At 37.9% G+C, this 26,409-nt stretch overlaps 1 protein-coding gene across 1 annotated transcript in view; it reads left to right on the top strand.

The window, feature by feature from the left end:
* LOC309605587 (small acidic protein) overlaps positions 1 to 26,409 on the top strand; it is a 28,974-nt gene that overhangs the window by 1,895 nt on the left and 670 nt on the right. The window contains exons 2-4 of the mRNA XM_082341680.1: positions 3,271 to 3,354; positions 23,757 to 23,817; positions 25,773 to 25,882. Coding sequence (XP_082197806.1) covers positions 3,271 to 3,354; positions 23,757 to 23,817; positions 25,773 to 25,882 — 255 coding nt within the window. The remainder of the gene's footprint in view (positions 1 to 3,270; positions 3,355 to 23,756; positions 23,818 to 25,772; positions 25,883 to 26,409) is intronic.

Raw genomic sequence — 26,409 nt, 5'->3', positions numbered from 1 at the left:
ATTTTTTTTTTTTAGTCAGTTTCTTTAATATTAATTTTATTTTTGTTGGTAATTGGGAGTTATCTTTAAGTGCTTGTGTTTTTAATCTTTTAAGCATAATATATATTTTAATAGATTTTATTTATTTATTTATTGGCTACGTTGGATCTTCCGTTGCTGTGCACGGGCTTTCTCTAGTTGTGGCGAGCGGGGGCTACTCTTCGTTTCGGTGCAAGGGCTTCTCATTGCAGTGGCTTCTCTTGTTGCAGAGCACAGGCTTCAGGAGCGCAGGCTTCAGTAGTTGTGGCACTCGGGCTTCAGTAGTTGTGACTCACGGGCTCTAGAGCGCAGGCTCAGTAGTTGTGGCGCACAGGCTTAGTTGCTCCACAGCATGTGGGATCTTCACAGACCAGGGCTCGAACCCGTGTCCCCTGAATTGGCAGGCGGATTCTTAACCACTGCACCAGCAGGGAAGCCCCAGAATAATACATATTTAAGTTTTTAAAATATATGTCTACGTTTAGAAAATCAACCAGTTGTAGTGTGTAGTTTGGTCAACAATTTCTAATGAACCTCTGCATGTAAAAGATAATCAAAGTTTTCTTTGCCCACTGACCTCACACATTTAATGGGGGTAACAAATCATTGAATCCAGTTGTAGGAAAATGCTGACAATGGTAGAAATAAATTCTAAGAGTTACTACAGTGTGTACTGAGGAGGAGGTAAATTGACTGCTGTTCTATAATAAAGGTATTAAGGATGAAGCCAACTTAAAAATGGTTTCATTGGTTTGATTTGAGGGGAGAATTGAAAGCTATCTTTCAGGAAGTAAGAGGAATGGGGAGGTTAATTTTAGTAACTGGTGGAGAATCTCTAAGAATGTATCAGGCACCCATGTGCTTTTTAGAATGCAGCACTTGAGCAAGGTACTTGCTACTCTATGCCAGGTCCAGGGAACAGTGATTTAGTGAGAATCAGAACTTAAGCTTCACTGGTACTTTGGTTTTTGGTTTTTTGTTTTGTTTTGTTTTGTTTTAACTATATTGAGCCAGAAACAGTTAAGAACTAACTAGTCTATGAAAAAATATGAACTGTCAGATGGAAAGAAGTAGAGATTTGGAACTTAGGTAGCCAAAATCATGAGAGCATGCCACCAAAAGGAATAACCATAAGTGGGTGTCCAGTATGGTACAAATACTTCAACTCTCATATGCCCAGGAGGGATGGTCATCGTTGTTTGATGTATGTATTATTCTATTAGTCTTTTATGAATAATATTCAGGAGTGAGAATAAAAGGATAGTAAAAACAACTTTATTAGAAATTTTGATATGAACTTAACCATAGCAAACCTAGTTTTCTTGATTTTTCACTATATATATATATATATACCCAAAATGTTTAGCATTCTCTGAATATAGCTAACAGCTTATCAGTTGTCATGTGTGAAACTGAAACATATAATTTCAGATTTCAAATCTGTTTCTAATAGATTTTAGCTTTATTTTAGTTCTTGGATTTGCATCATCAAAATATGATACTTGAAGAATTTTTTTGAAGCGTTTTCATTGCTCATAGTTTTGTGTCAAACGGGGTTTGTCTTCTTTGCTCTGTAATTGCAAAACATTTTCATTTTTAGATTATAAACTCAATTAGAATGATCAATCCAATGAATGTTTTCATTTCTATATTCCTTCTAGTCACCTGCCCTCAGCATTTGTCCACTTACAAACCATATCAAGTAAATTTTGGTGTACAAATATAAAAGATGATATTAAATAGTCACATACCTCTTTAGAAAAATGGGATGGTCCAGGCTGTTGTTGCAATATTGCAAAATATTGCAAGATGAAGTTCTTCCTGTTGAATGGCTTTCTAGATAAAAGTACCATATTTTTTTTGTCTTTTTTGTCTCTCATTGACTCCCGGGTTGGAGAAAAGTTATCTAGTATTTCATCATCCAAAAACTCATAGTTTAATTGCAGTTAAGTTTGCCATTATCATTAGTTTAGACACTACCTGTCATTTTGCGTTCACCTTGTTATTTGTCTAATAATTGTGAAATGCCTCCTGTCAGTTTTCAGTTTTTTACTCGGTTGTCATTATGAGTAGAAATTAAAATTTTCAACAAAGAGAGCTAGAAGCATACAACAGAGGGGTGATGTCTTGAAAGATGATGCAGCACTTTGGACAACACGATGAGAAAGCTTTTCTACCACTTTTCTATCTTACTATTTTAGTCATTTTTAGCATATTTTGAAATGATTAATGAACTATAATGAAATAATTCTTAAATTTGTTTAAATATATAGGGGAAAAATACCGCTAGGATTTCATAGTATATATTAGATTTATAAAAGGGTTCAATAGACCCATTTGATAATTACAAGATAAAATGAGTTTTATTCTATTCTTTTTAAAAAAAATTTAGTAAATTTTCTCTTTGTTCTTTGGAAGACCTTTAAGTAAGAATAAAAGTCCTAACAGGGACTTCCCTGGTGGCACAGTGGTTAAGACTCTGCACTCCCAATGCCCGGGGCCTGGGTTTAATCCCTGGTCAGGGAACTAGATCCCACATGCATGCCACAACTAAGAGTTTGCATGCAGTAGCTAAGGAGGCAGCCTGCCACAACTAAGACCAGGCCCAAACTAATAAATATTAAAAAAAAAAAAAAAAAAAAAAAAAGTCCTCACACTTCAGTCCTTACAAATAGGGAAACTGTTCAAAAAAGAAACTGAAATTGGGTCCAGTTGACTCTGATATTGTATTGTTCTTTAGAATATCACTATAGCCAGAGTTTTAAGTTCAGTTAACAGCTGTAGCAGCCTCCTGGGTTCAAAGTATTAGGTACCCTAGGGCCCTGCAAGGCTCTAAGGCAGTAGGTCTCAAAGTGTGGTACCCTACATCAGCAGCATCAGCATCTCTTAGGAATTTGTTAGAAATGAAATAAATCTTCAAGCCCCACCCCAGATCTGCTAAATCTGAAACTCTTGAGGTGTAGCTCAGCAGTTTGTATTTTAACCAGCCTTCCAGGTAATTCTTATAGTATAAACTTTTGAAAACCAGATCGCTGGCTGCAAAAGAACTAAAGGAATTTCCCTTAAGGTAACAGAAAAGGAGTATATTCTAATTCGAATATTATGCATATGCTTAACTTCCTAAGCAAGAGTTGAGTCCAGTTTATAGTGAAAACTGACAGGAGGAAAAAGCTTGGGATTTACTGGTAGACTGTAAATTTTTAAATATTTATTACTATGCAAAAAAGATTAATTGGCTAATTTCTTTTCCAGCTTGGATCTAGCAATTGGGAGGCAGCAGACTTAGGTAATGAAGAAAGAAAACAAAAGTTCTTGAGACTTATGGGTGCAGGAAAGGTAAGCATCAGACAGAATACGTTTTTATCTTTTCTGTGAAAATAATGCCTTTTTTTATGTATGTTAAGTGAGAAGGAATGGATACACTTGGATCCCGTGTTACTGTTCTGCATGACTACTTTAGGCTTTCGGAAATATAGCTGACCTCACTGAGCTGCTTCTAGGATTCTCAGTGCCACTGGGTGGTAATGTTTAGAGACTGCATAGAGAAAAAATTTGGTTTGAGGAGACTCCCGTGGAAGAAAGAAAACGTGGAAGTTCATGACTTGCCATCTGTTAGCCTGATAATTTGATACAAGGTACTTCTGGGCAGACCATTTGGTAGGTCTTTCATATTTTATAGCTCCTTCCAGCCCTTGAAGTAGTAGCCAAGGGAATAGCCTTTGTCAAAAACTTAATTTTAAAAATGTTCAATATATTTTGAAATCTTTTTCAGTTCGATTAACGTAATAGAAGATATAAAATATAGGGGCCAGGAAACATCACCTGTTGGAAAAAACTCTTGTTCCTAGCAATTAATTTTTACATGCAAATACAGTGATCTCTAAATACTGATTTTTTTGTAAGCAAGTACATTTATTTTCCTAACACTGTCCCAGTAGTATTTCTGCAAACCTGATGTGGAAGAAAAAGGAAAACTTTTTTCTCTTTTAAGCTCTTTAGAAAGAAGTTCTGCCCTTTGTTTTTGTTATTTATGTGGGAATGCATTTTACCAACAGCTATTGACTACTACATGCCAGGCACTGTACTAGGTCCTGGATGGGGGGGGGTCACGTAGATCAGTAACGTAAGTTTGGAGCTGTCATGTGCTGGAGGAAACTAGATAATAACAATATAGAATTATAATTGCTGTGGGAGAGCTATGCACATAATGCTGTGGAATCAACAGACAAGGGAAGCTCACTCTGGCTTAGCAGCACAAGAAAGCTTCCCAGAAATAGAATTGATCTGAATCTGAGGGGATTAAGAGTTAGCCAGACTAGAACAGTGGATTTGGGCATAGGGAGATATCATGTAAGATGTTAAGACCTATACAAAGGAAGCATTTGTATAATATCACATTAATCCAGATTTCCCAATAATTTGTGATTTGTCATAGAAAGTAGTCTGAAGTTTCTCTTGGTTCATGCAAATAAAAGATTTTGTTAAGGATATATAAAGTAATAGTTTAAGGGTATGCTCAACCTAGTAGGATCACATTTCTTTAAGTACCTAGGAAGAACACCCTAACATAAAATGTATGAAATTTTGCTACCAGTAGTCAATTGTATCTCAATAAAACAGGGTGGGGGTGGGTGGAGAACAGATTGAACAATTAAAAAAAAAAATTTGGCTGCCGATAAATGGGCATAGCATATGTTAAATTCTTTGCTAACAAGGGCAAAGATCATAGCTTTGATCTTTTACGTAGGCTGTTGAGATTTATACTGTTTTGTGGCCCCAAAGTACATTCCTAATCCTAGCCACTGAGTATTCTATTGGTCACAGGGAGAACCAACTGAGAAAGTATGATAGACCAGTGCAATACTATCATCTTAGAATAACTTGATGCCATTATGTATATTCAAATCTTGTTATGAGGTGTCTTCTGCAATCTAAAGGAGCAAACTACTGAATTGTTGATTGGCTTTTGTGCTAATAACATGTAAGGCAATAAGCATTAATGCTTGAACCTTTTCAGGAGTATCATCTTTGGGTATGGAGAATGTGTCATGATTTCACAATAGGGTGATTTGTTATTTACTATGTATCTTCACAGATAATTGGTTAAGATTGCTTTGCAAAGTCAAATTTAATCTCACTTTCACTCAGTTTTAGTGAACAATTTCCCCTTTTTTTCAGTTGGTTTTTTTTTTTCTTAATTGAGGTATAACTGATTTACAATGTTGTATTAGTTTCAGGTATACAGCGAAGTGATTCAGTTATGCATATATATAGATAGACAGATATTCTTTTTCAGATTCTTTTCCATTATAGTTCATTACAAGATCTTGAATATAGTTCCCTGTGCTATATAGTAGGACCTTGTTGTTTATCAATTATATATATATATAGTAGTTTGTTAACCCAAAATTCCAAATTTATCCCTCCCACCTCCTTTCCCCTTTGGTAACCATAAGTTTGTTGTCTATGTCTGTAAGTCTGTTTCTGTTTTGTAAATAAGTTCATTTGTATCATAATTTTTAGATTTCACATATAAGTGATATCATAATATTTGTGTCTCTCTGTCTGACTTCACTTAGTATGATACTCTCTAGGTCCATCCATGTTGCTGCAAACGGCATTATTTCATTCCTTTTTATGGCTGAGTAGTATTTCATTATATGTGTGTGTGTGTGTGTGTGTGTGTGTGTGTGTATATATATATATATATATATATATATATATATACCACTTCTTCTTTATCCATTCACCTGTTGATGGACATTTAGGTTGCTTCCATGTCTTGGCTGTTGTAAATACTGCTGCTATGAACATTGGGATACATATATCTTTTTGAGTTAGTTTTCTCTAGATATATGCCCAGAAGTGGGATTGCTGGATCATGTGGTAACTCTACTTTTAGTTTTTTAAGGAACATCCATACTGTTCTCCATAGTGGCCACACCAGTTTACATTCACACCAACAGCATGGGAGGGATCCTTTTTCTCCACACCCCCCTCCAGCATTTATTATTTGTAGACTTTTTGATGATGACCATTCTGATCAGTGTGAGGTGATACCTCCTTGTAGTTTTGATTTGCATCTCTCTAGTAATTAGTGATGTTGAGCATTGTTTCATGTGCCTGTTGGCCATCTATTTGTCTTCTTTGGAGAAATGTCTACTTAGGTCTTCTGCTCGTATGTTAATTGGATTGGGTTGTTTTTGTTTTTTGTTTTGTTTTGGGTATTGAGCTATATGAACTATTTGTATATTTTGGAAATTAATGCCTTGTTGGTTGCATCATTTGCAAATATTTTCTCCCATTCCATAGGTTGTCTTTTCATTTTGCTTATGGTTTCCTTTGCTCTGCAAAAGCTTTTAAGTTCAATTAGGTTCCATTTGTTTATTTTTGTTTTATTTCCATTACTCTAGGAGACAAATCCAAAAAAATAATGCTGCAATTTGTGTCAAAGAGTGTTTGGCCTGTGTTTTCCTCTAGGAGTTTTGTAGTATATGGTCTTACATTTATGTCTTTAATGCATTTTGAGTTTATATTTGTATATGGTGTTAGAGGATGTCCTAATTTCATTCTTATGCATGTAGTTGTCCAGTTTTCCAAGCACCACTTCTTGAAATTAGTGGGTTTTTTCTCCATTGTATATTCTTGCCTCTTTTATCATAGATTAATTGACCATAAGTGCATGGGATTATTTCTGGGCTTTCTATCCCGTTCCATTGATCTCTGTCTGTTTTTGTGCCAGTACCATACAGTTTTGATTACTGTAGCTTTGTAGTATAGTCTGAAGTCAGAGAGTGTGATTCCTCCAGCTCTGTTCTTAAAATTGTTTTGGCTATTTGGGGCCATACAAATTTTAAAATTATTTGTTCTAGTTCTGTGAAAAATGACATTGGTGATTTCATAGGGATTGCATTGAATCTGTAGATGGCCTTGGGAAGTATAGTCACTTTAACAATACAGAGTCTTCCACTTCAAGAACACGGTGTATCTTTCCATCTGTTTGTGTCATTTTTAGTTTCTTCTATTAGCATCTTATAGTTTTCACAGTACAGTTCTTTTGCCACCTTAGGTAGGTTTATTCCTAGGTATTTTATTCTTTCTGATGTGATGGTAAATGGGATTGTTTCTTTAATTTCTCTTTCTCATATTTCATTGTTAGTGTATAGAAATGCAACCAATTTCTGTATATTAATTTTGTATCCTGCAACTTTACCTAATTCATTGATGAGCTCTAGTAGTTTTCTGGTGGCATCTTTAGGATTTTCTATGTATAGTGTCATGTCATCTGCAAACAGTGACAGTTTTACTTCTTCCTTTCCAATTTGGATTTCTTTTATTTCTTTTTCTTGTCTGATTGCTGTGCCTAGGATTTCCAGTACTATGCTGAATAAAAGTGGCAAGAGTGGGCAACCTTGTCTTGTTTCTGATCTTAGAGGGAATGGTTTCAGCTTTTCACCATTAAGTATGATGTTAGCTGTGGGTTTGTCATATATGGCCTTTATTATGTTGAGGTAGGTTCCCTCTATGCCCACTTTCTGGAGAGTTTTTATCATAAATGGATGTTGAATTTCATCAAAAGCTTTTTCTGCGTTTATTGAGATTGTCAACTGAAAAAAATGCACAACCTAGAAGTTGAGAATTATGTTTTATTTGGTGAATTTTCTGAGGACTTAAGCCTAGAAGACAGCCTCTCAGATTGCTCTGAGGGACTGCTCCGAAGAGGTAAGGGAGGAACCAGGATGTATAGGAGTTTTGCAATAAAAACCGGATAGTTGGAACATCAAAAGATTACTGTTAATTAAAGAAGCTGTTAAGGGAAACCAGACATGTCAAGTTAATGAATTTAACACTTTTCTACACGTAGGAAGATGCAAGACTGGACTCATTGAAATCATTCCTTTGATTTGCACCTTAACTATCTAGGGCCAGTATCCTTCTTTTCTCCATTCTGAATCCCCACAGGGTGCACGGTTGGGGGTAGCTGTAGTGGCTGCTGGTTTGATGGCTGCAACATCCTTTGTTTACTGATAGGGCAGCATTTTTCATTCACAGTGCTTCCCCTTGATCATAAATTCAACCAACGTTTGGGAGGCATTTCATGACCAATTTTGTCCCACAGTGCTAGGAAGGCTCATTCCTAGATCGGGCGAAGATTCTGTTGATAGGCCACTCAAATTTTTGGATTAGGACCTGTTAATAATCTAAAATTCTCTGGGTCACCTATCTTACTAGTCTGCTATGATCTAGAAAATGTTTTCTCTTGTTGCTTCTTTCCATACCGAGAGTTGAACTGTTACAGTTATCCTGTGTAGAGTTTTTTATATACATATATATATATTTGCGTGTGTGTGTGTATATGATCAATTGTTTCAAGACCTTTAGCCATCATTAATTTTTTTGGAGACCTGGTTACACATTGGGTAAGAGACAATCTTATAAACTAGACAGGATAATTAATATAGTCAGTAACATTAATAAGGTCATAGTACAGCAGAGAGAGACACAGAGCATAAACAATTCAGGAACAAAGAGAACAAATTAAAACAATGATTAATGGATAACTAATAAGAACCTGCTGTATAAAAAAATAAATAAAGTTTTTAAAAAAACAGTGATTAGTATAACTAGTTGTAATCTGGTCACAGTAAACCATCAAGTCCATAGGAGAGCCAGGTGGAGAAGCCAAATATGGAAGGATCAGGTAGAGAGGAAAAAATATGTTTTATTTTTGTTTGTAAAAGAATACTTGATCAACTTGTAGGTCATAGCATAATAGAGGAAAAGTTTTTCTGGAAAACAAAGAGGAAAAGCCAATATATTTCCCCGAAAAAGTCATAAAGTTATAAATCATATTTATAAATTCATTCAGTCCCATGTAATTCCTGTTGATTTGGATGAAATAGTCAGGTTTTACATTAGTTTTGTCATTTCTTACAACATGACATTTCTTGTCATACCAGTTCAGTGGTATGATCTAAAAGTTATCAGAAACTTATATTTGTTAAAAAGTCCTTTTTATGAATCTTCTTGAAGATCTTCCTTTTATAAAAGCATCAGAATAAAACAATGACTATTTATAAATGACAGGACTTAAAATGGCATGGTTAAAGATCTGATTACAATGCAGTTGACAAGGAACTTGGATATTTCGATAATAACTAGAATTATGATTGATAACATTATACCAGGGTATCTCAGATTTTAGTAATTTCATATAAATTTTGGAATATCTGTATTAATGACATTTATACATACAATATAACATAAGGTTCATCACTAGTTACTTGGCAGTGCTTTGCAAGTATTGGGTTGGCCCAAAAGTTCGTTCGGTTTTTCCACAGGCTGTCTCTAGTAGCGCTTAGTTGTCTTTAACTTCATTCGAAACAGTTTTGTTAGATTGTATTGTGACAGTTGTCATATCAGTGTGCATTTAAAAAAAAAACTTTATCAAAACTGGTGAATTTTTGTGTAGCCATTTTAATATTGAAGATGGAAGAAAAACAACAATTTTGGCATATTATGCTTTATTATTTCAAGAAAGGTAGAAACGCAACTAAAATGCAAAAAAAGGGGCTTCCCTGGTGGCGCAGTGCTTGAGAATCTGCCTGCCAATGCAGGGGACACGGGTTCCAGCCCTGGTCTGGGAGGATCCCACATGCCGCGGAGCAACTAGGCCCGTGAGCCACAACTACTGAGCCTGCACGTCTGGAGCCTGTGCTGCGCAACAAGAGAGGCCGCGACAGTGAGAGGCCCGCACACCGCGATGAAGAGTGGCCCCCGCTCGCCGCAACTAGAGAAAGCCTTCGCACAGGAACGAAGACCCAACACAACCAAAAATATATAAATAAATAAATATTAAAAAAAAAATAAAATGCAAAAAAAGATTTGTGCAGTGTATGGAGAAGGTACTGTGACTGATTGAATTTGTCAAAAGTGGTTTGCAAAGTTTTGTGCTGGAGATTTCTCGCTGTATGATGCTCCGTGGTCAGGTAGACCATTTGAAGTTGACAGCAAACAAATCAAGACATCAATTGAGAACAGTCATTGTTACACCACATGGAAGATAGCCTACATAGTCAGAATATCCAAATCAAGCGCTAAAAAATCATTTGCACCAGTTTGGTTATGTTCATCGCTTTGATGTTTGGGTTCCTCATAAGTTAAGTGAAAAAAATCTTCTTGACCATATTTCCACATGCGATTATCTGCTGAAACCTAACAAAAATGTTCCGTTTTTAAAACAAATTGTGACGGGTAATGAAAAGTGTATACTGTACAATAATGTGAAACGGAAGAGATCATGGGGCAAGTGAAATGAACCACCATCAATCACACCAAAGGCTGGGCTTCATCCAAAGAAGGTGATGTTGTGTATATGGTGGGATTGGAAGGGAGTCCTCTATTATAACCTCCTTCCAGAAAACCAAATGATTAATTCCAAAAAGTACTTCTCCCAGTTAGACCAGCTGAAAGCAGCACTCGACGAAAAGCATCTGGAATTAGTCAACAGAAAATGCATAATCTTCCATCAGGATAACGCAAGACTGTGTCTTTCTTTGATGACCAGGCAAAAACTGTTACAGCTTGGCTGGGACATTCTGATTCATCTGCCATATTCACCAGACATGGCACCTTTGGATTTCCATTTATTTCGGTCTTTACAAAATTCTCTTAATGGAAAGAATTTCAGTTCCCTGGAAGACTGTAAAAGGCACCTGGAACAGTTCTTTGCTCAAAAAGATAAAAAGTTTTAGGAAGATGGAATTATGAAGTTGCCTGAAAAATGGCAGAAGGTAGTGGAACAAAACAGTGAATACATTGTTCAGTAAAGTTCTTGGTGGGACTTCCCTGGTGGTCCAGTGGCTAAGACTCCACACTCCCAACACAGGAGACCCAGGTTCGATCCCTGGTCAGGGAACTAGATCCCACATGCCCCAACTAAGAGTTCGCATGCTGCAGCTAAAGATCCCGCATGCCACAACTAAAGATCCTGTGTGCCACAACTAAGACCCAACACGGCCAAATAAATATTTGTTTATTTATTTATTTATTCATTTTTGGCTGCATTGGATCTTCGTTGCTGCACGTGGGCTTTCTCTAGTTGCAGTGAGGAGGGCCACTCTTTGTTGTGGTGCACAGGCTTCTCATTGCGGTGGCTCCTCTTGTTGCGGAGCACGGGCTCTAGGTGCATGGGCTTCAGTAGTTGTTGCTCGTGGGCTCTAGAGTGCAGGCTCAGTAGTTGTGGTGCACGGGCTTAGTTGCTCCGCGACATGTGGGATCTTCCCGGACCAGGGCTCGAACCTGTGTCCCCTGCATTGGCAGTTGGATTCTTAACCACTGTGCCACCAGGGAAGTCCCTAAATATTTTTTTAAAAATAAAGTTCTTGGTGAAAATGAAAAATGTGGTCTTTTGTTTTTACTTTAAAACCGAATGAACTTTTTGGCCAACTGAATAACATCATACCAGATAAGCTAATTAGTTTGACATTGCTCTCTGAGGTGTCTTGGTTCCTTTGAAGCATCCCAGAGTTAGCTGGAGGTCAAGAACTTTAGAATTTGATATTTGGGAAGTTTGTCAAAAATATCAACACTTGGTCGAATAGGATCATATGTCACTGTGAAATAATACTTAACCACAGTGACAAAATATTTCAAAAGCAAATATAGATCACTTAAGGGCAAAGAAAACTCACACAATCAGTTGTCAAAAGCAGTGTTCTAAGAAACCTTTGTTCTTTCAACAGAGGAACCAAATCCAGTCGTGTACCAGCCTACTTTTAATAACAAAATCCATTTACGTTATTACATTCATTTTGAGTTTAGTCAGTACTGACCGTGTATAAAATTCTTTTCTCAGGGTTCCTTTTCCACAATCCTTCCATCACTTTCTATATCCGTATTATTTTGTCTCTTACTTTTCTCATCTAGAAACAACTAGCTCTAGGACAAAATTATTTTCTTTTCCCTTAACAAAATGCAAATCCACTCCTCATACCTTCTTTGTTCACAACACACTTCTTAATTTTCTAGTGTACTGAATTGTTTTTCTGTATTATTTCTAGTAGCTTTAATTTCATATTTAAATTAGAATTCTCAACCCTTAAAAACTTTGATTTCTAGTGAATGCTAAGAAGTAAGCAATTATGAACTGTCTTTTATATTAGCATTCTGTAGATTGGTGAACATAAATACCAATTTTTATAAACTTTCATCTCAATTCTGCCAACTTTTACACCTTTGATGTTAGTTTCTCTTAGGACCCAATCAACAAGTCTTGGTATTACAAGGAGTCCTAGAAGCTTTCCTTTCTTTTATTCTCTGACCATTTTATCTATTTTGTATAAAAGGCTCTGGGGTCCCCAGTGAGGGGTTGAGCCAACTGACTCAGGCCATTTTGTCAACTTGATTAATTGGCCTAATTGTTGCCCCAAGTAATTGTTGGTCAGGTACCTCAGTGTAATTTTCTTCCACCACTTAAATATATATATTTTAAACAGGGGTAAATAGAGCAGACTTGCTTGGGGTCCTTTAATATTGGGGACCAATACAATGGAGGGGGGGGTTTCCATTTGGCCCATTGAACCTTAGGTAATGTTGTATCAAAACGTTTTGTTTAATCCCATTAACATTCATTTCATTTATCCCATTTTAAAATAATCATTTATCTTAAGATTTCTTTATCCATTTAGGATAAGTTCCTTTAAAAGGTTTACGTTGTGGGGAAAGAGTCTCTAGACTTTCCCTTTAGTTTTTTCTCTTATTTTTCTGTTAATCAACCTAATTAATATTAATTATTCTGATGTTTTTATTAGCATGTGTAAGATCCATTGAGGGGAAGCAGAAACCACAATAAGGTTTCCCAAACCAGTTTTTTTGGTTTGTTTTAAACTAAAGGAGTTCTTAGGTTAACCATTATATATTTTTTTCCCACCTTTAATTTTTTTTTCCCATAGATATCAATAAAACACCTGTTTATAATGAGAGTTCTCTAAAAATTTACCAATTTAGAAGATTCTCCAATTTAAAGGATCTGTCATTTGTCCATTAATGAGATCTATGTTAATAGTGACTTAAACCAATAGGATGCAAGAGGCTTCCCCACAGGAGAGTGTGAAGGATGCGACTTAAACAGATCGAGAAAGTTTACTCCCAAAAATAGTCTAAGAAAGTAAAGGCCCTCACTAAACAGGCTGACACAGTGCAGGTTAAGATGGCAAAAATTCAGACAGAAGCCTGCTCAGAATCTCAGTCTGTTCGATTGGCTGCTAAATGTACACCATATGTGTGCCTTTTGGATGACAGAGACCAAGTGCTCAGAACACACACACACACACACACACACACACACACACACACACACACAGCCTGAAGATCAGATAAAACATTTACATCTCAAAGACACAGGAGGAGGAATGCAAGTTCCCCCTTGAAGGGCTTTTGTTTTTTTAACATCAGAATTCTGAAAATATGTTTTTATCAAGCCAACTTTTTCTAACATAGCTGCGTATACGATACAAGAGCTCCATTTAGTCATTTTCAGGGCAAGATTTCCTTTATTTAGTTGCAGGTATGAGCTCTGTACGTACATGAATCTGGCTGGAGTGTTAGTTGGAGGTTGGCTTTCTGACACCCCTCATTTCTCTGAGAGAATCTGTTTCCCATTTGACCTTGAATTTCTCAGGCATAAAATTTTATTAGTGCACTTTTATCCTGACACATTCTTGTCAAGATAGCCAATTTGAGGAAAATGTCAGGTAAACCTCTTACCTAACCAACCGTTCAGTTGAGACTGCTCAGTATCTTTCAAACTGAGGAAATCCCAGTGTCTTTCAATTGAGTTACCCTAGTATGTTTCAGCTAGCGGGCACTTTCTCCCAGTGTCTTTCAGCTGGGCTCCCCTAGTATCTTTCAACTAGCAGGGGCCACTCCCCAATATCTTTCAACTGGGAGCCAGGTACCTATTAGACACCGCCAAATAAAACTCAGGATCATCAGCCGGTAATCGGGAAATCCAAGAACCAGGAGAGACTCACCCAAATTCATCTGGACTCTCTGCGGAGCCGGATGGGCACAACAGGCCTCTGCTGGTACCAAGGCCCCAGTTCCTTGTAGAGTTCAGGCAAAGGAGAGACGTCTGCTCTGAGTCCCTTCCTGGTCACCAAAACTGTCAACTGAAAAAAATACACAACCTAAAAGTTGAGAATTATGTTTTATTTGGCGAATTTCCTGAGGACTTAAAGTCAGCCTCTCATATTGCTTTGAGGGACTGCTCCAAAGAGGTAAGGGAGGAGCCGGGATATATACGCATTTTGCATCAAAAACTAGGTAGTCGAAACATCAAAGGATTACTGTTAATTAAAGAAACTGTTAATTATGGAAAACCAAACATGTCAAGTTAATGAATTTAACACTTTTCCACCTGTGGGAAGATTCAAGAGTCTGGACTCACTGAAATCATTCCTTTGATATACACCTTAACTATCTAGGGCCAGTTTCATGCTTTTCACCATCCTGAATCCCCTCAGGGTGCACAGTTGGGGGTGGCTGCTGGCTTGATGGCCACAGTATCCTTTGTTTACTGATATAGCAGGCCACATTTCTCATTCACAAGATGATCATTTGGTTTTTATTCTTCAGTTTGTTAACGTGGTGTATCACACATTGATTTGCAGATATTGAAAAATCCGTGCATCCCTGGGATAAATCCCTCTTGATCATGGTGTATGATCTTTTTAATGTTTTGTTAGATTCAGTTTGCTAGTATTTTGTTGAGGATTTGTGCGTCTATGTTCATCAGTGATATTGATTGGCCTGTAATTTTCTTTTTTTGTGTTATCTTTGTCTGGTTTTGGTATCAGGGTGATGGTGGCCTCATAAAATGAGTTTGGGAGTGTTCCTTCCTCTGCAGGAAGTTTTAGAAGGATAGGTGTTAACTCATCTCTAAATGTTTGATAGAATTCCCCTGTGAAGCCATCTGGTCCTGGACTTTTGTCCGTTGGAAGTTTTTAAATCACAGTTTCAACTTCAATACTTGTGGTTAGTCCCTTCATATTTTCTGTTTCTTCTTGGTTCAGTCTTGGGAGATGGTACCTTTCTAAGATTTTGTCCATTTTTCCTAGGTTGTCCATTTTACTGGTGTATAATTGGTTGTAGTAGTAGTCTCTTACAATCCTTTGTATTTCTGTGATGTCAGTTGTAACTTCTCCTTTTTCATTTTTAATATTGATTTGAGCCCTTTTTTTCTTGATGAGTCTGGCTAAAGGTTTATCAATTTTGTTTATTTTTTCAAAGGATCAGCTTTTAGTTTCATTGATCTTTTCTATTTTTTTCTTATTTCTGCTCTGATCTTTATGATTTCTTTCCTTCTATTAACTTTGGGTTTTATTTGTTCTTCTTTCTCTAGTTGCTTTAGGTGTAAGGTTAGGTTGTTTGAGATTTATCTTCTTTTCTGAGGTAAGCTTGTATTGCTCTTAACTTTCCTCTTAGAACTGCTTTTGTTTCTTTTCTGTTTTTTCTCATTTTGTTTACTTATATATTTTTTTATTGAAATATAGTTCAGTTACAATGTGGTGTTACTTTCTGGCGTACAGCAAAGTGATACTTTGCTGTACTTTATATATATTCTTTTTCATATTATTTTCCATGATAGTTTACTATAAGATACTGAATATAGTTCCTGTGCTATACAGTAGGACTTTGTTGTTTATTTTATTTTTTATTTTAATTTAATTTTTATATTATATTAGAGTAAGGTTGATTTACAGTGTTGTGTTAGTTTCAGGTGTACAGCAAACTGATTCAGTTATAGTTATACATATATCCATTCTTTTTCAGGTTCTTTTCCCATATAGGTTATTACAGAATATTGAGTAGAGTTCCCTGTGCTATACAGTAGGTCCTTGTTGATTATCTGTTTTATATATAGTAGCATGTATATGTTAATCCCAAACTCCTAATTTATCCCTCCCCTCCCACCTTTCCCCTTTGGTAACCATATGTTTGTTTTCAAAGTCTGAGAGTCTGTTTCTGTTTTGTAAGTAAGTTCATTTGTATCATTTTTTTAGATTCTACATATAAGTGATAGCATGTGATATTTGTCTTTTTCTGTCTGACTTCATTTAGTATGATAATTTCTAGGTCTATCCATGTCGCTGCAAATGACATTATTCTTTTTTATGGCTGAGTAATACTCCATTGTATATGTGTGCCACATCGCAATATCATATGAGATTTCTCTTTCTCTGTCTGACTTACTTCACTCAGTATGACAGTCTCTAGGTCCATTCATGTTGCTGAAAATGGCATTATTTCCTTCTTTTTAATGGCTGAGTAGTACTCCATTGTTTACATGTACCACATCTCCTTTATCCATTCCTCTGTCGATGGGCATTAGGTTGCTTCCCTGTCTTGGCTATTGTAAACAGTGGTGCAATGAACATTGGGGTGCATGTATCCTTTCGGACCATGTTTTTCTCTGGATATATGCCCAGGAGTGGGATTGCAGGGTCATATGGTAGCTCTATTTTTAGTTTTTTAAGGAACCTCCATACTATTCTCCATAGTGGCTGTACCAGTTTACATTCCCACCAACAGCGTAGAAGGGTTCCCTTCTTTCCACACCCTCTCCAGCATTTATTGTTTGTGGATTTTTTGATGATAGCTGTTTTGACTGGTGTGAGGTGATCCCTCACTGTAGTTTTGATTTGCATTTCTCTAATAATTAGAGATGTCAAACATCTTTTCACATTGGCCATCTGTCTGTCTTCTTAGGAGAAATGTCTGTTTAGGTTTTGTATTGCTGTATTCTTTTAGTTTTCACTTGTCTGGGAAATTCTTTATCCTCCTTCTATTCTAAATGATAATCTTGCTGCATAGAGTATCCTAGGTTGCAGGTGTTTCCCTTTTAGGACTTTGAATATATCTTGCCACTCCCTTCTGTCCTGCAGTGTTTCTATAGAGAAGTCCGCTGATAGACTTATGAGGGTTTCCTTGTAAGTAAATCTTTTTCTCTTGCTGCCATTAGAATCCTCACTTTAACTTTTGCCATTTTAATTATAATATGTCATGGTGTAGGTTTGCTTGGGTTCATCTTGTTTCGGACTCTCTGTTCTTCTTGTACCTGGATATCTGTTTCCTTTTGGTTTGGGAAGTTTTCAGCCATAATTTCTTCAAATGCATTTTCAATCCCCTTTATTATTTCTTCTCCTTCTGGGATCCTATTATGTGTAGATTGACTCGCTCTATTTTATCCCATAAGTCTCGTATATTGCTTTCATTTTTTTTTCACTTGTGATTTTGTCTGCTGTTCTGATCGGGTGATTTCCATTATTCTATCTTCCATATCACTTATTTGTTCTTCTGCATTATTTAGTTTGCTATTTATTGCCTTTAGCTCAAGTTTTGTCTTGGCAGATGAGTTTTCTAATATTAATTGGCTCCTCTTTATAGTTCTAGTTTCTTGTTACAGTGATCTGCATTTCTGTTGATAGTCTTTGTTAATTCCTTTAGTATTTTTATTACCTTCTGTTTGAACTTGGGGTCTAGTAGACTGGAGAGGTGTTTCATCATTTGTACTTCTAGGGGATTTCTCTTGTTCTTTTAGTTGGGAGCAGTTCCTGTGTTTCTTGATTTTACTTATGTTTCTCTGACTCTATGACTTTAGGAGAAACAGTTATCTACTGTGGTCTTAAAGGGCTGTTTTTATGTGGGAATGTCCCTGTGTAGCCTGAATGAGTCTAATATTTTTGGTGCAAAGGCTGTTTTTAGTATGGATGACTGCCACGTCTTTCCTCAGTGTGTGCTTGCCCTTATCCCCTTGATAGGGGGTGTGATTGGTGTTGTGGTGACCAGAGCCTGCACTGGATGTTGAACAGGGGTGTTGGAGTAAAAGCTCTCAGATCTGTTGCTAAAGTGCAATGTGAGGTAGATGGGACTGGAGTGCTCCCACTGGGAGAGGAGCCCCTGGGTATTCCTCCCAGGAGCTGTCCACTGGAAAGTATGCTCTGTGATGTCTCCTGTCACCTGTCATGAGTACTCACAAAGTACACTGTTGTTGGCACTGCTTTTGGCCCCGCTTCAGCTGTGGGAATGCAGTCAATTGGCCCAGATGCCCTTCAGGCGCAGTTATCAGAAAGCAACCAGTGCATATCTGCCGAAGTCAGGCACCAGGACCCACCATAATCGGGCACCTGGACCCACCATGGGAGCTACGGAATTAGCCCAGACCCCGACCCTTCCTCCGCATGCACATGCCTACAAAACCCACAGCTGCTAACTCTGGACCCCCCCTAACCACAGAAGCACCAATAATCTGCTTGGATGTCCCCCAGGTGCTGAGCTTACAAAGGCACCAGAGGCATAAATCTGCCAAAGTCTCAAAGCTGCTGGCTGGACACAGCTCATATTTCAGCCCCACCTCTGTGTGTAGGCAACCACCAGGGCTTGTCTACTACCAGAGCTCATAAAGTCAGAGTTGTGCCCACTGTGAGCACAAGGAGAATGAGGCTGCTGTGGTGGGGTCCTGACCCTCCCTTCATGAGCACATTACCAGTGGGGCTTCTATGGTGGACCTAGGCATCCTGCCCACACCTTGTGGCCCGGGCCATACTCCAGTACATTTTGGCTGTCTCCGCGCAGTCAACCCCGGTCCTCTCCCCAGGTCTGTCCCCTAAAGCCTGAGTTTTAGCACCCAGCCCCCTCGCACCAGCAGACACACATCTCAGGCTGGGGAGTAAGTAGAGCAAGGTGGCCAGGACCATCAGTGCTGGTCTCTTTGTTCTGCCTGCCTAAAGCCGGTTGCTGCACTCCTCTGAGCCAGTGAAGCTCACTTTCTGTCCTGGCTGATTTTTCCCAGCTGGTGAAGGGGGTTCCCAGGGTTAGAGAACCTTTCCTCTTACACAGCTCCCTCTCCCAAAATTGTTTTGGATTTGTTTTTTTTAATTTTTTTTTTTTTTTGGAAGTGTAGAGTGATTGATTGATTGATTTTTGGCTGTGTTGGGTCTTCGTTTCTGTGCGAGGGCTTTCTCTAGTTGCGGCAAGCGGGGACCACTCTTCATCGCAGTGCGTGGGCCTCTCACTATCGTGGCCTCTCGTTGCGGAGCACAGGCTCCAGACACACAGGCTCAGCAGTTGTGGCTCACGGGCCCAGTCGCTCCGCGGCATGTGGGATCTTCCCAGACCAGGGCTCGAACCCGTGTCCCCTGCATTGGCAGGCAGATTCTCAACCACTGCGCCACCAGGGAAGCCCCCTTGGATTTGTTTTTGTAGGTCTTTCACCTTTTGTTCTCTTCTCTTGTGATTCGATGACTATCTCTAGTGTTGTGGATAATTTTGTGTGTTTATCTATTATAAATTTTTAGTTTGTGGTTACCATGAGGTTTTTGTAGAGCAGTCTATATGTATACGTGATTGTTTTATGTTGCTGCTCTCTTAATTACAAATGCATTTTTTAAATCCTGCGTTTGTACTCTCCTCCCCTCACAATTACTGTTTTTGATATCATATTTTATATCTAATTGCTTTGTGTATCCCTTAACTGCTTATTGTAGATACAGATAATTTTTCTACTTTTGTCTTTCAACCTCCCTACTAGTTTGCATGTGGATTATTTCCTACCTTTATGTTTGCCTTTACCTGTGAGCTTTTTCATTTCTTAATTTTCTTGTTTCTAGTTGTGGCCTTTTCTTTTTCACCTAGATAAGTTCCTTTAGCATTTGTTCTAAAGTTAGCTTGGTGGTGCTGAATTCTTTTAGCTTTTATTTGTCTGTAAAAGTTTTGATTTCTCCATCAAATCTGAACAGGAGCTCTGCTAGGTAGAGTATTCTTGCTTGTATGTTTTTCCGTTTCATCACTTTAAATATATCGTGGCACTCCTTTCTGGTCTGCAGTTTCTGTTGAAAAATCAGCTGATAGCCTCATGGAATTCCCTTGTATGTTATTTATTGCTTTTCCCTTGCTGCTTTTAATATTCTCTCTTTTATCTTTAATTTTTGTCATCTTGATTACAATGTGTCTTGGTGTGTTCCTTGATTCTTTGCACTTCCTGGACTTGAGTGACTGTTTCCTTTCCCAGGTTAAGGAATATTTCAGCTATTATCTCTTCAAATATTTTCTCAGGCTTTTTCTTTCTGTTTTCTCTTTCTGGGACCTCTTTAATGCTAACATTAGTGTGCTTGATGTTGTCCCAGAGGCCTTTGAAACTGTCCTCATTTCTTTTCATTCTTTTTTCTTTTTTCTGTTCAGTGGCAGTGATTTACAGTACTCTGTCTTCCAGGTCACTGATCCATTCTTCTGTATCACTCAGTCTGCTATTTATTCCTTCCGGTGTATTTTTCATTTCAGTTATTGTATTTTTCATCTCTGTTTGGTTGTTCTTTAAATTTTCTAACTCTTTGTTAAAAACTTCTAACTTCTTGCTCTGGCATCCATTCTCCTCCCAGATTCTTTGGTCATCTTTACAATCATTATTCTGAACTCTTTCTCAGGTAGATTGCCAATCTCCAGTTAGTTCTTCTGGGGTTTTATCTTGTTCCTTCATCTGGAACATATTCCTCTGCCACATCATTTTGTCTAAGTTGTTATTTGTATTTTTATGTATGTGGTAGGTTAGTTACATTTCTTGACTGGAGAAGTGGCCCTCTAGGATGTGTCCTATGCATCCCAGCAGTGCACTCCCTTCTCGCCACCCAAGCTATATGCTCTAGAGTCTCCTCCTAAGAGGGCTGTGTGGGTCCTTCTGTTGTGGTGGCCTGGCTATGTGGGTGATCTGGTGGGCTTGGTTGGCCCCTAGTCTGGTTGGTTGCCAGGCCCTGCCTTATGCGGATGCTGCTGGCTGCTGTTTAGCAGGCCCTGGTCATGAAGTGGCTGCTTGCAGAACCCTAGGGGGCCCCAAGGCTAGTGCTGGCTGGGTGGTCAGAGCCAGGTTCATGAAGACTCTGGGGCTGTTGCCCACCCATTGGCAGGTTAAGCCAGATTCTGGGGACAAGTGGGCAGTCAGAGCTGGTTCCTGGAGTCTGGCTGCAGGGCCCCTGGATCCCAGAGCACATATAAGATTTGGGGTTAGGAGGTGGTTCTTGACACAGTTGGTTATGGGGTCCAGGGTGTCCTGAAGGTTGCGTTGGCCTGCTAGCAGGTACAGTCTGGCCTGCTGTGGGCAGACTTGGTCCTTAGTCTGCGGGAATCATATTTTTCTTGCATCTGGTGTCTGCCCCCTGGGTGGTGAGGCTGCTCTAGAGGCTTGTGCAGGCTTCCTGGAGGGAGGGGCTAGTGTCTGCCCACTAGTGGGTGGAGCTGGGTCTTAGTCCTCTCATGGGCAGGGCCATGTCTAGGGGGCATATCTTGAGGTGGCTGTGGGCTCAGTAAGTCTCTGGGCAGCCTGTCTGCTGAGGGGTGGGGCAGTGTTCCTGCCCAGTTAGTTGTTTAGCCTGAGGCGTGCCAGCCCTAGCACCTACAGACTGTTGGGTGGGATAAGGTCTTGGAACTAATGAGCCAAGATGTCAGCCACCAACAGTGTTCCCCAGTATTCTGCCATCAGTGTCTGTGTCCCTAGGGTGAGCCACAGTCCCCCCACCACCCTGCGTCTCCAGGAGACTCTCCAAGACTAGGAGGTAGGTCTGGCCCAGGTGCCCATCAAATTACTGCTTTTACCCTGTGTCCGGGTGCATGTGAGATTTTGTGTGTGCTCCCTCGAAGAGTGAAGTGTATTTCCCCCAGTCCTGTGGAGCTCCTGCAGTTAAGCCCCACTGGCCTTCAAAGCCAAATGCTCTGGGGGCTCATCTTCCTGGTACCAGACCCCTGGGCTGGGGAGCCTGATGTCGGACTCAGAACTCTCACTCCTGTAGGAGAACCTCTGCAGTGTAGTTATTCTCCAGTTTGTGGATCACCCACCCCAAGGGGTATGGAATTTGATTATATCCAGGTTGTTGTGGTTCCTTCTTTATGTCTTTAGTTGTAGAAGATCTTTTCTGGTGGTTCCCAGTCTTTTTCGTCGATAGCTGTTCTGCAGATAGTTGTGATTTTCGTGTGCTCGTGAGAGGAGGTGAGCTCAAGATCTTTCTACTCTGCCACCTTGGCCAGTCTCCCAAACAATTTATTTCTTTACCTTGTGAAATTGATGCCGAAAACTCGGCCTCTGTGCACCAGTATGGAATTGAATCTCGGAGACAGAGTTTTGGGTGAAGTAGAAGAGAACAGCTTTTATTGCTCTGCCAGGCAAGCGGGGGACACAGCAGACTCAGTGCCTCTCAAAACTGTGTGTCCCAACCTGGAGGGATTTGGTGAGGAGTTTTATAGCAGTGGTTCAAAGGCAGGGTTGCTGATAAGGATCAGGGTGTGTGCAGGGCCTGGCTTCAGGTGGTCTGATGAGTTTCTGTGACTCCTTTAATCTGGCCTCAGATGGTCTCTTGAAGAGCTTCTCTGGTTCCTTTAATCTGGAATAAAGAATGCTAACATCTTACATTTGTTGGGGGTTTTCATTCTGTAAAGAACTCATTGTTATGTGTATCCCTTCAGGCAGAACCAGGACCCTATCCAAAGGCTACACTGTTGTTTCTTTTTTTTTCTTTAGTTTTTTTGTTTGTTTGTTAAAAAAAAAAGTTAAAGGGAAACCAAATGGAAGGAGGCTGTTTTTTTTTTTCTTTAGTTTTTTTGTTTGTTTGTTAAAAAAAAAAGTTAAAGGGAAACCAAATGGAAGGAGGCTGTTTTTTTTTTTCTTTAGTTTTTTTGTTTGTTTGTTAAAAAAAAAAGTTAAAGGGAAACCAAATGGAAGGAGGCTGTTTTTTTTTTTCTTTAGTTTTTTTGTTTGTTTGTTAAAAAAAAAAGTTAAAGGGAAATACACTGTTGTTTCTTGACTGCTCCTCCCTTGTCTCTGCATCACCTCCCTTCCCTGTTTAGCAATAGTTCGAATCTGCCCTTTGGAACTCAGGGAGTGTCATGGAGGCTGGAGTCTGTTCCCTATAAACAAGAAACTGGGGACACAGAAAGGCTTCCATGCCCAGGAGCCCCACAGGCTCCTGCTCGGTTTCAAAACTAAATATGAACCATGAAAAGTGGATTGGAACTGATAAATTGAGAGTAATTATGTAAGCTGATTAGTTGGTAACTTTGAGTGAGATTTATTTTTATGTTTTATAGAACTACATTGTTTTAAGTTCTGTGCTTTTTGATAGTTTGAAAGTGGGTGTTTATTGTAGTCAAAAGTAATGAGCTAGCTATTTGTGGTATGTTGTTAAATAGTAATGGTTATTTTTATGTTTTATATTTTAAATTTCGATCACTTTGTTCATTATAAATGTATTATTTTTATTCAGTTAAATAATCTCATTTGCTTTCTTTCCATGATATATGCCTGAGACATCAGAAAGAGAAGGTGGAAAAATTAAAGCAACTCATTTAACTGGCATTTTAGGAAAGAAAATGTTTAGATTGATCCACTTTTCTAGCTATTTATCCCATTTAAAATTCCAGCTTGACCTCTACATACTTTCTATCCCCTTCCTCTGCTTGGTTTATTGTAATTACACTGCCTTCAGACATACTATAATTTACTTACTGATTTTGTGTCCCCTCCCCATCCCTATCCATGCAAGAATGTAAGTTCCATAAAGACAGGGATCTTAATTTAGTTCTTTTTCTTCACTGTATCCCATAAGCCTGGAATATTGTCAGGCACATAGTAAACACTTAATAATTATGTTGAATTAGTGGTCTCAAAGTCTAATAAATTTCCTGCCTTCTTACAGAAAGAACATACTGGTCGTCTTGTTATAGGAGATCACAAATCCACATCTCACTTCCGAACAGGTAAGAAAGTAAAATATAATTAAAGTGGAGGTGCTAAATTTGGAATATGAAATATTTGTACATATTTTGGGATATTCTAGCTTCCGTTTATAATTGTTGATTAGTTCTAATGACTAATAAATATTAGAAATATATGTAGTATATGTAAACATGTTACATATATCATGTAACAGTTAGTATATACTGTCATAAAAGATTTGAGAGTATATATACATCAATATGATATTCTAACCAAGAAACTGACCAGTTTCTGTCTTCATTTTTACTAACTCACAACATGTAGTATTTTAATTGTAGTGAGGTTTTATGCCTCATCTTGCCAACTGTAGTATCTAGAGTTTACATGTATTTTGTAAATTATTTAATATACAGTTATAGTTGGCATATTATACTGGTTTTTAGTTTATTCACTGAGTTTTGCTCTGAAATCTTTGAAGAGTATAAACTCATTGGAAAGCCTGAAGAAATTAATTTTTCTTTTAATTTTGGGGAAAAAACTTTAAAAATAAAAACTGAAAATGAATTAGAATTTGGATTTGAATTCAGTCTGCTGAAGAGTAAAGTTTTATCCCATTTAAAATTGGCCTTAATCTTAGACATTATTAATAACAGGGCATAATGACCTAGATTTTTTTTTTTTTTTTTTTTAAGGAAAGAAAGTTTTTTTTGTTTTGTGTTTTTGGTTTTTTTTAAAATTTTTATTTATTTATGGCTGTGTTGGGTCTTCGTTTCTGTGCGAGGGCTTTCTCTAGTTGTGGCAAGCGGGGGCCACTCTTCATCGCGGTGCGCGGGCCTCTCACTATCGCGGCCTCTCTTCTTGCGGAGCACAGGCTCCAGACGCGCAGGCTCAGTAATTGTGGCTCACGGGCCCAGTTGCTCCGTAGCATGTGGGATCCTCCCAGACCAGGGCTTGAACCCGTGTCCCCTGCATTGGCAGGCAGATTCTCAACCACTGCGCCACCAGGGAAGCCCTGACCTAGATATATTTAAGAAAACCTTTAATTATATCATTTAAATTAACTTTATACTGACCTAGAATATGTAGCACATTTTAGAAATTAGTATGCGTTTTATATTTCCAGTGTTGAACAGTTATTTCAAATTGATTTGCACTTCTACAAAAGGCAAAAGAGTCCCTGAGCTTTGGCAGAATAGAAATATATTTAACTGTTGCATTCATTCTTTTAAAATATGAAATTCTTCTTATATTTACAAATTAAAATGTCATGTACAGAAAGCTTCAGTGGTATTGGTAATGTTCTACTTCTTGGGTGGTAAGTTTATAGGTGGTTGTTTAGTATTCTGCTTCATGACATATATAACAGAATATATGTTAAAAATAATTTATATATCAAATGTTGCATGGTAAAATTACAAATAAGTTTATGTTGGTGCAGTAAACTGATATGCAAAGAAAGGCATAAAGGGAAGCCATTCCAAGGTCATTTTATTTAGCCATTCTCTGAACAGAATTGTGTGCCTTTTCATTATTTCTGTTGAAAGACAGAAGCTTTTGTTTGTTGGAGGATTTTTTCTACATGACTAGGAGGAAACCTTCAGGAGAACCATTATCAGACTATAAATAAACTAAAACATCATGCCCAAAGTTCTTAGTAATTAATATTTATAATATGTAAACTTAAGCAGTTCTGAGATTCCTGTATCTGGTTTGAATTATTACATGGGAAAAATTGAGTTTTTCATCTTTAATAAACCAACTTGTGCTTCAGGGGGTTGGTTACTAAAGAAGTAATCATAAATACATCCTTCAATTATTTTATCTATTGGGTAACTACCTATGGTTTATAAACCCATCCACAAAATTCACTGTAAAATTAGTCACAGTTAGAGAAATCAGCCCTGAATATAATAGCATCTGTATTGTGGGTTTTTTGTGTAATCAAATATTTTTATTAATTTGACTGAAACATAATCAAAGTACACTGGACATACAGGGGAAGAAGACAAGAAAATTAATGAAGAACTGGAGTCTCAATATCAACAAAGTTTGGACAGTAAATTATCAGGAAGATATCGACGACATTGTGGACTTGGCTTCAGTGAGGTAGTAATTACGTATTTTCATTAAGTGGGAAGATAATTTCCAATTTGATTATCATTTATTTGTGTTAAATTACTCTAGCAATCAAGAATCCTATGTAGAAAGCTTTCTTTATGCAGTTACTTAAAATATTTTTACATGCCAAACTAGGTCTTTGTAGATAATGAGAATAGATATTTTTGAGAGTTTTAGAAATGTGTTTTCTGATACTAGCTTAATGTAAATTCTGCTTAGATAAACATTAGGGCACATCTTAAGTAGGCATGAACAACATACAAGGTACATGAAATATTTCATGTAAATACAAGTTCAGGAGAGTTTTCTTGGTTGTTTCCTACGTCATCTCTTTTCATATAATAACTATTGGTCCATTACTCCAAAGTAATGTAATATGCAAAACATTGATAACTTTAAATATTCCCATGGATCAGTGGTTAACTTGCCTTATTTACTTAAAATAATGTTTTCATCAGGAAGATAATAATATATTATTTTCAAACTAGGGGGGAGGGGAGAAGGTGTGTGGTCTT

This window comes from Balaenoptera borealis (assembly GCF_965194805.1).
Source record: "Balaenoptera borealis genome assembly, chromosome: 11".
Taxonomy (NCBI): Eukaryota; Metazoa; Chordata; class Mammalia; order Artiodactyla; family Balaenopteridae; genus Balaenoptera; species Balaenoptera borealis.
This window is presented reverse-complemented; position numbering and strand designations above follow the sequence as displayed.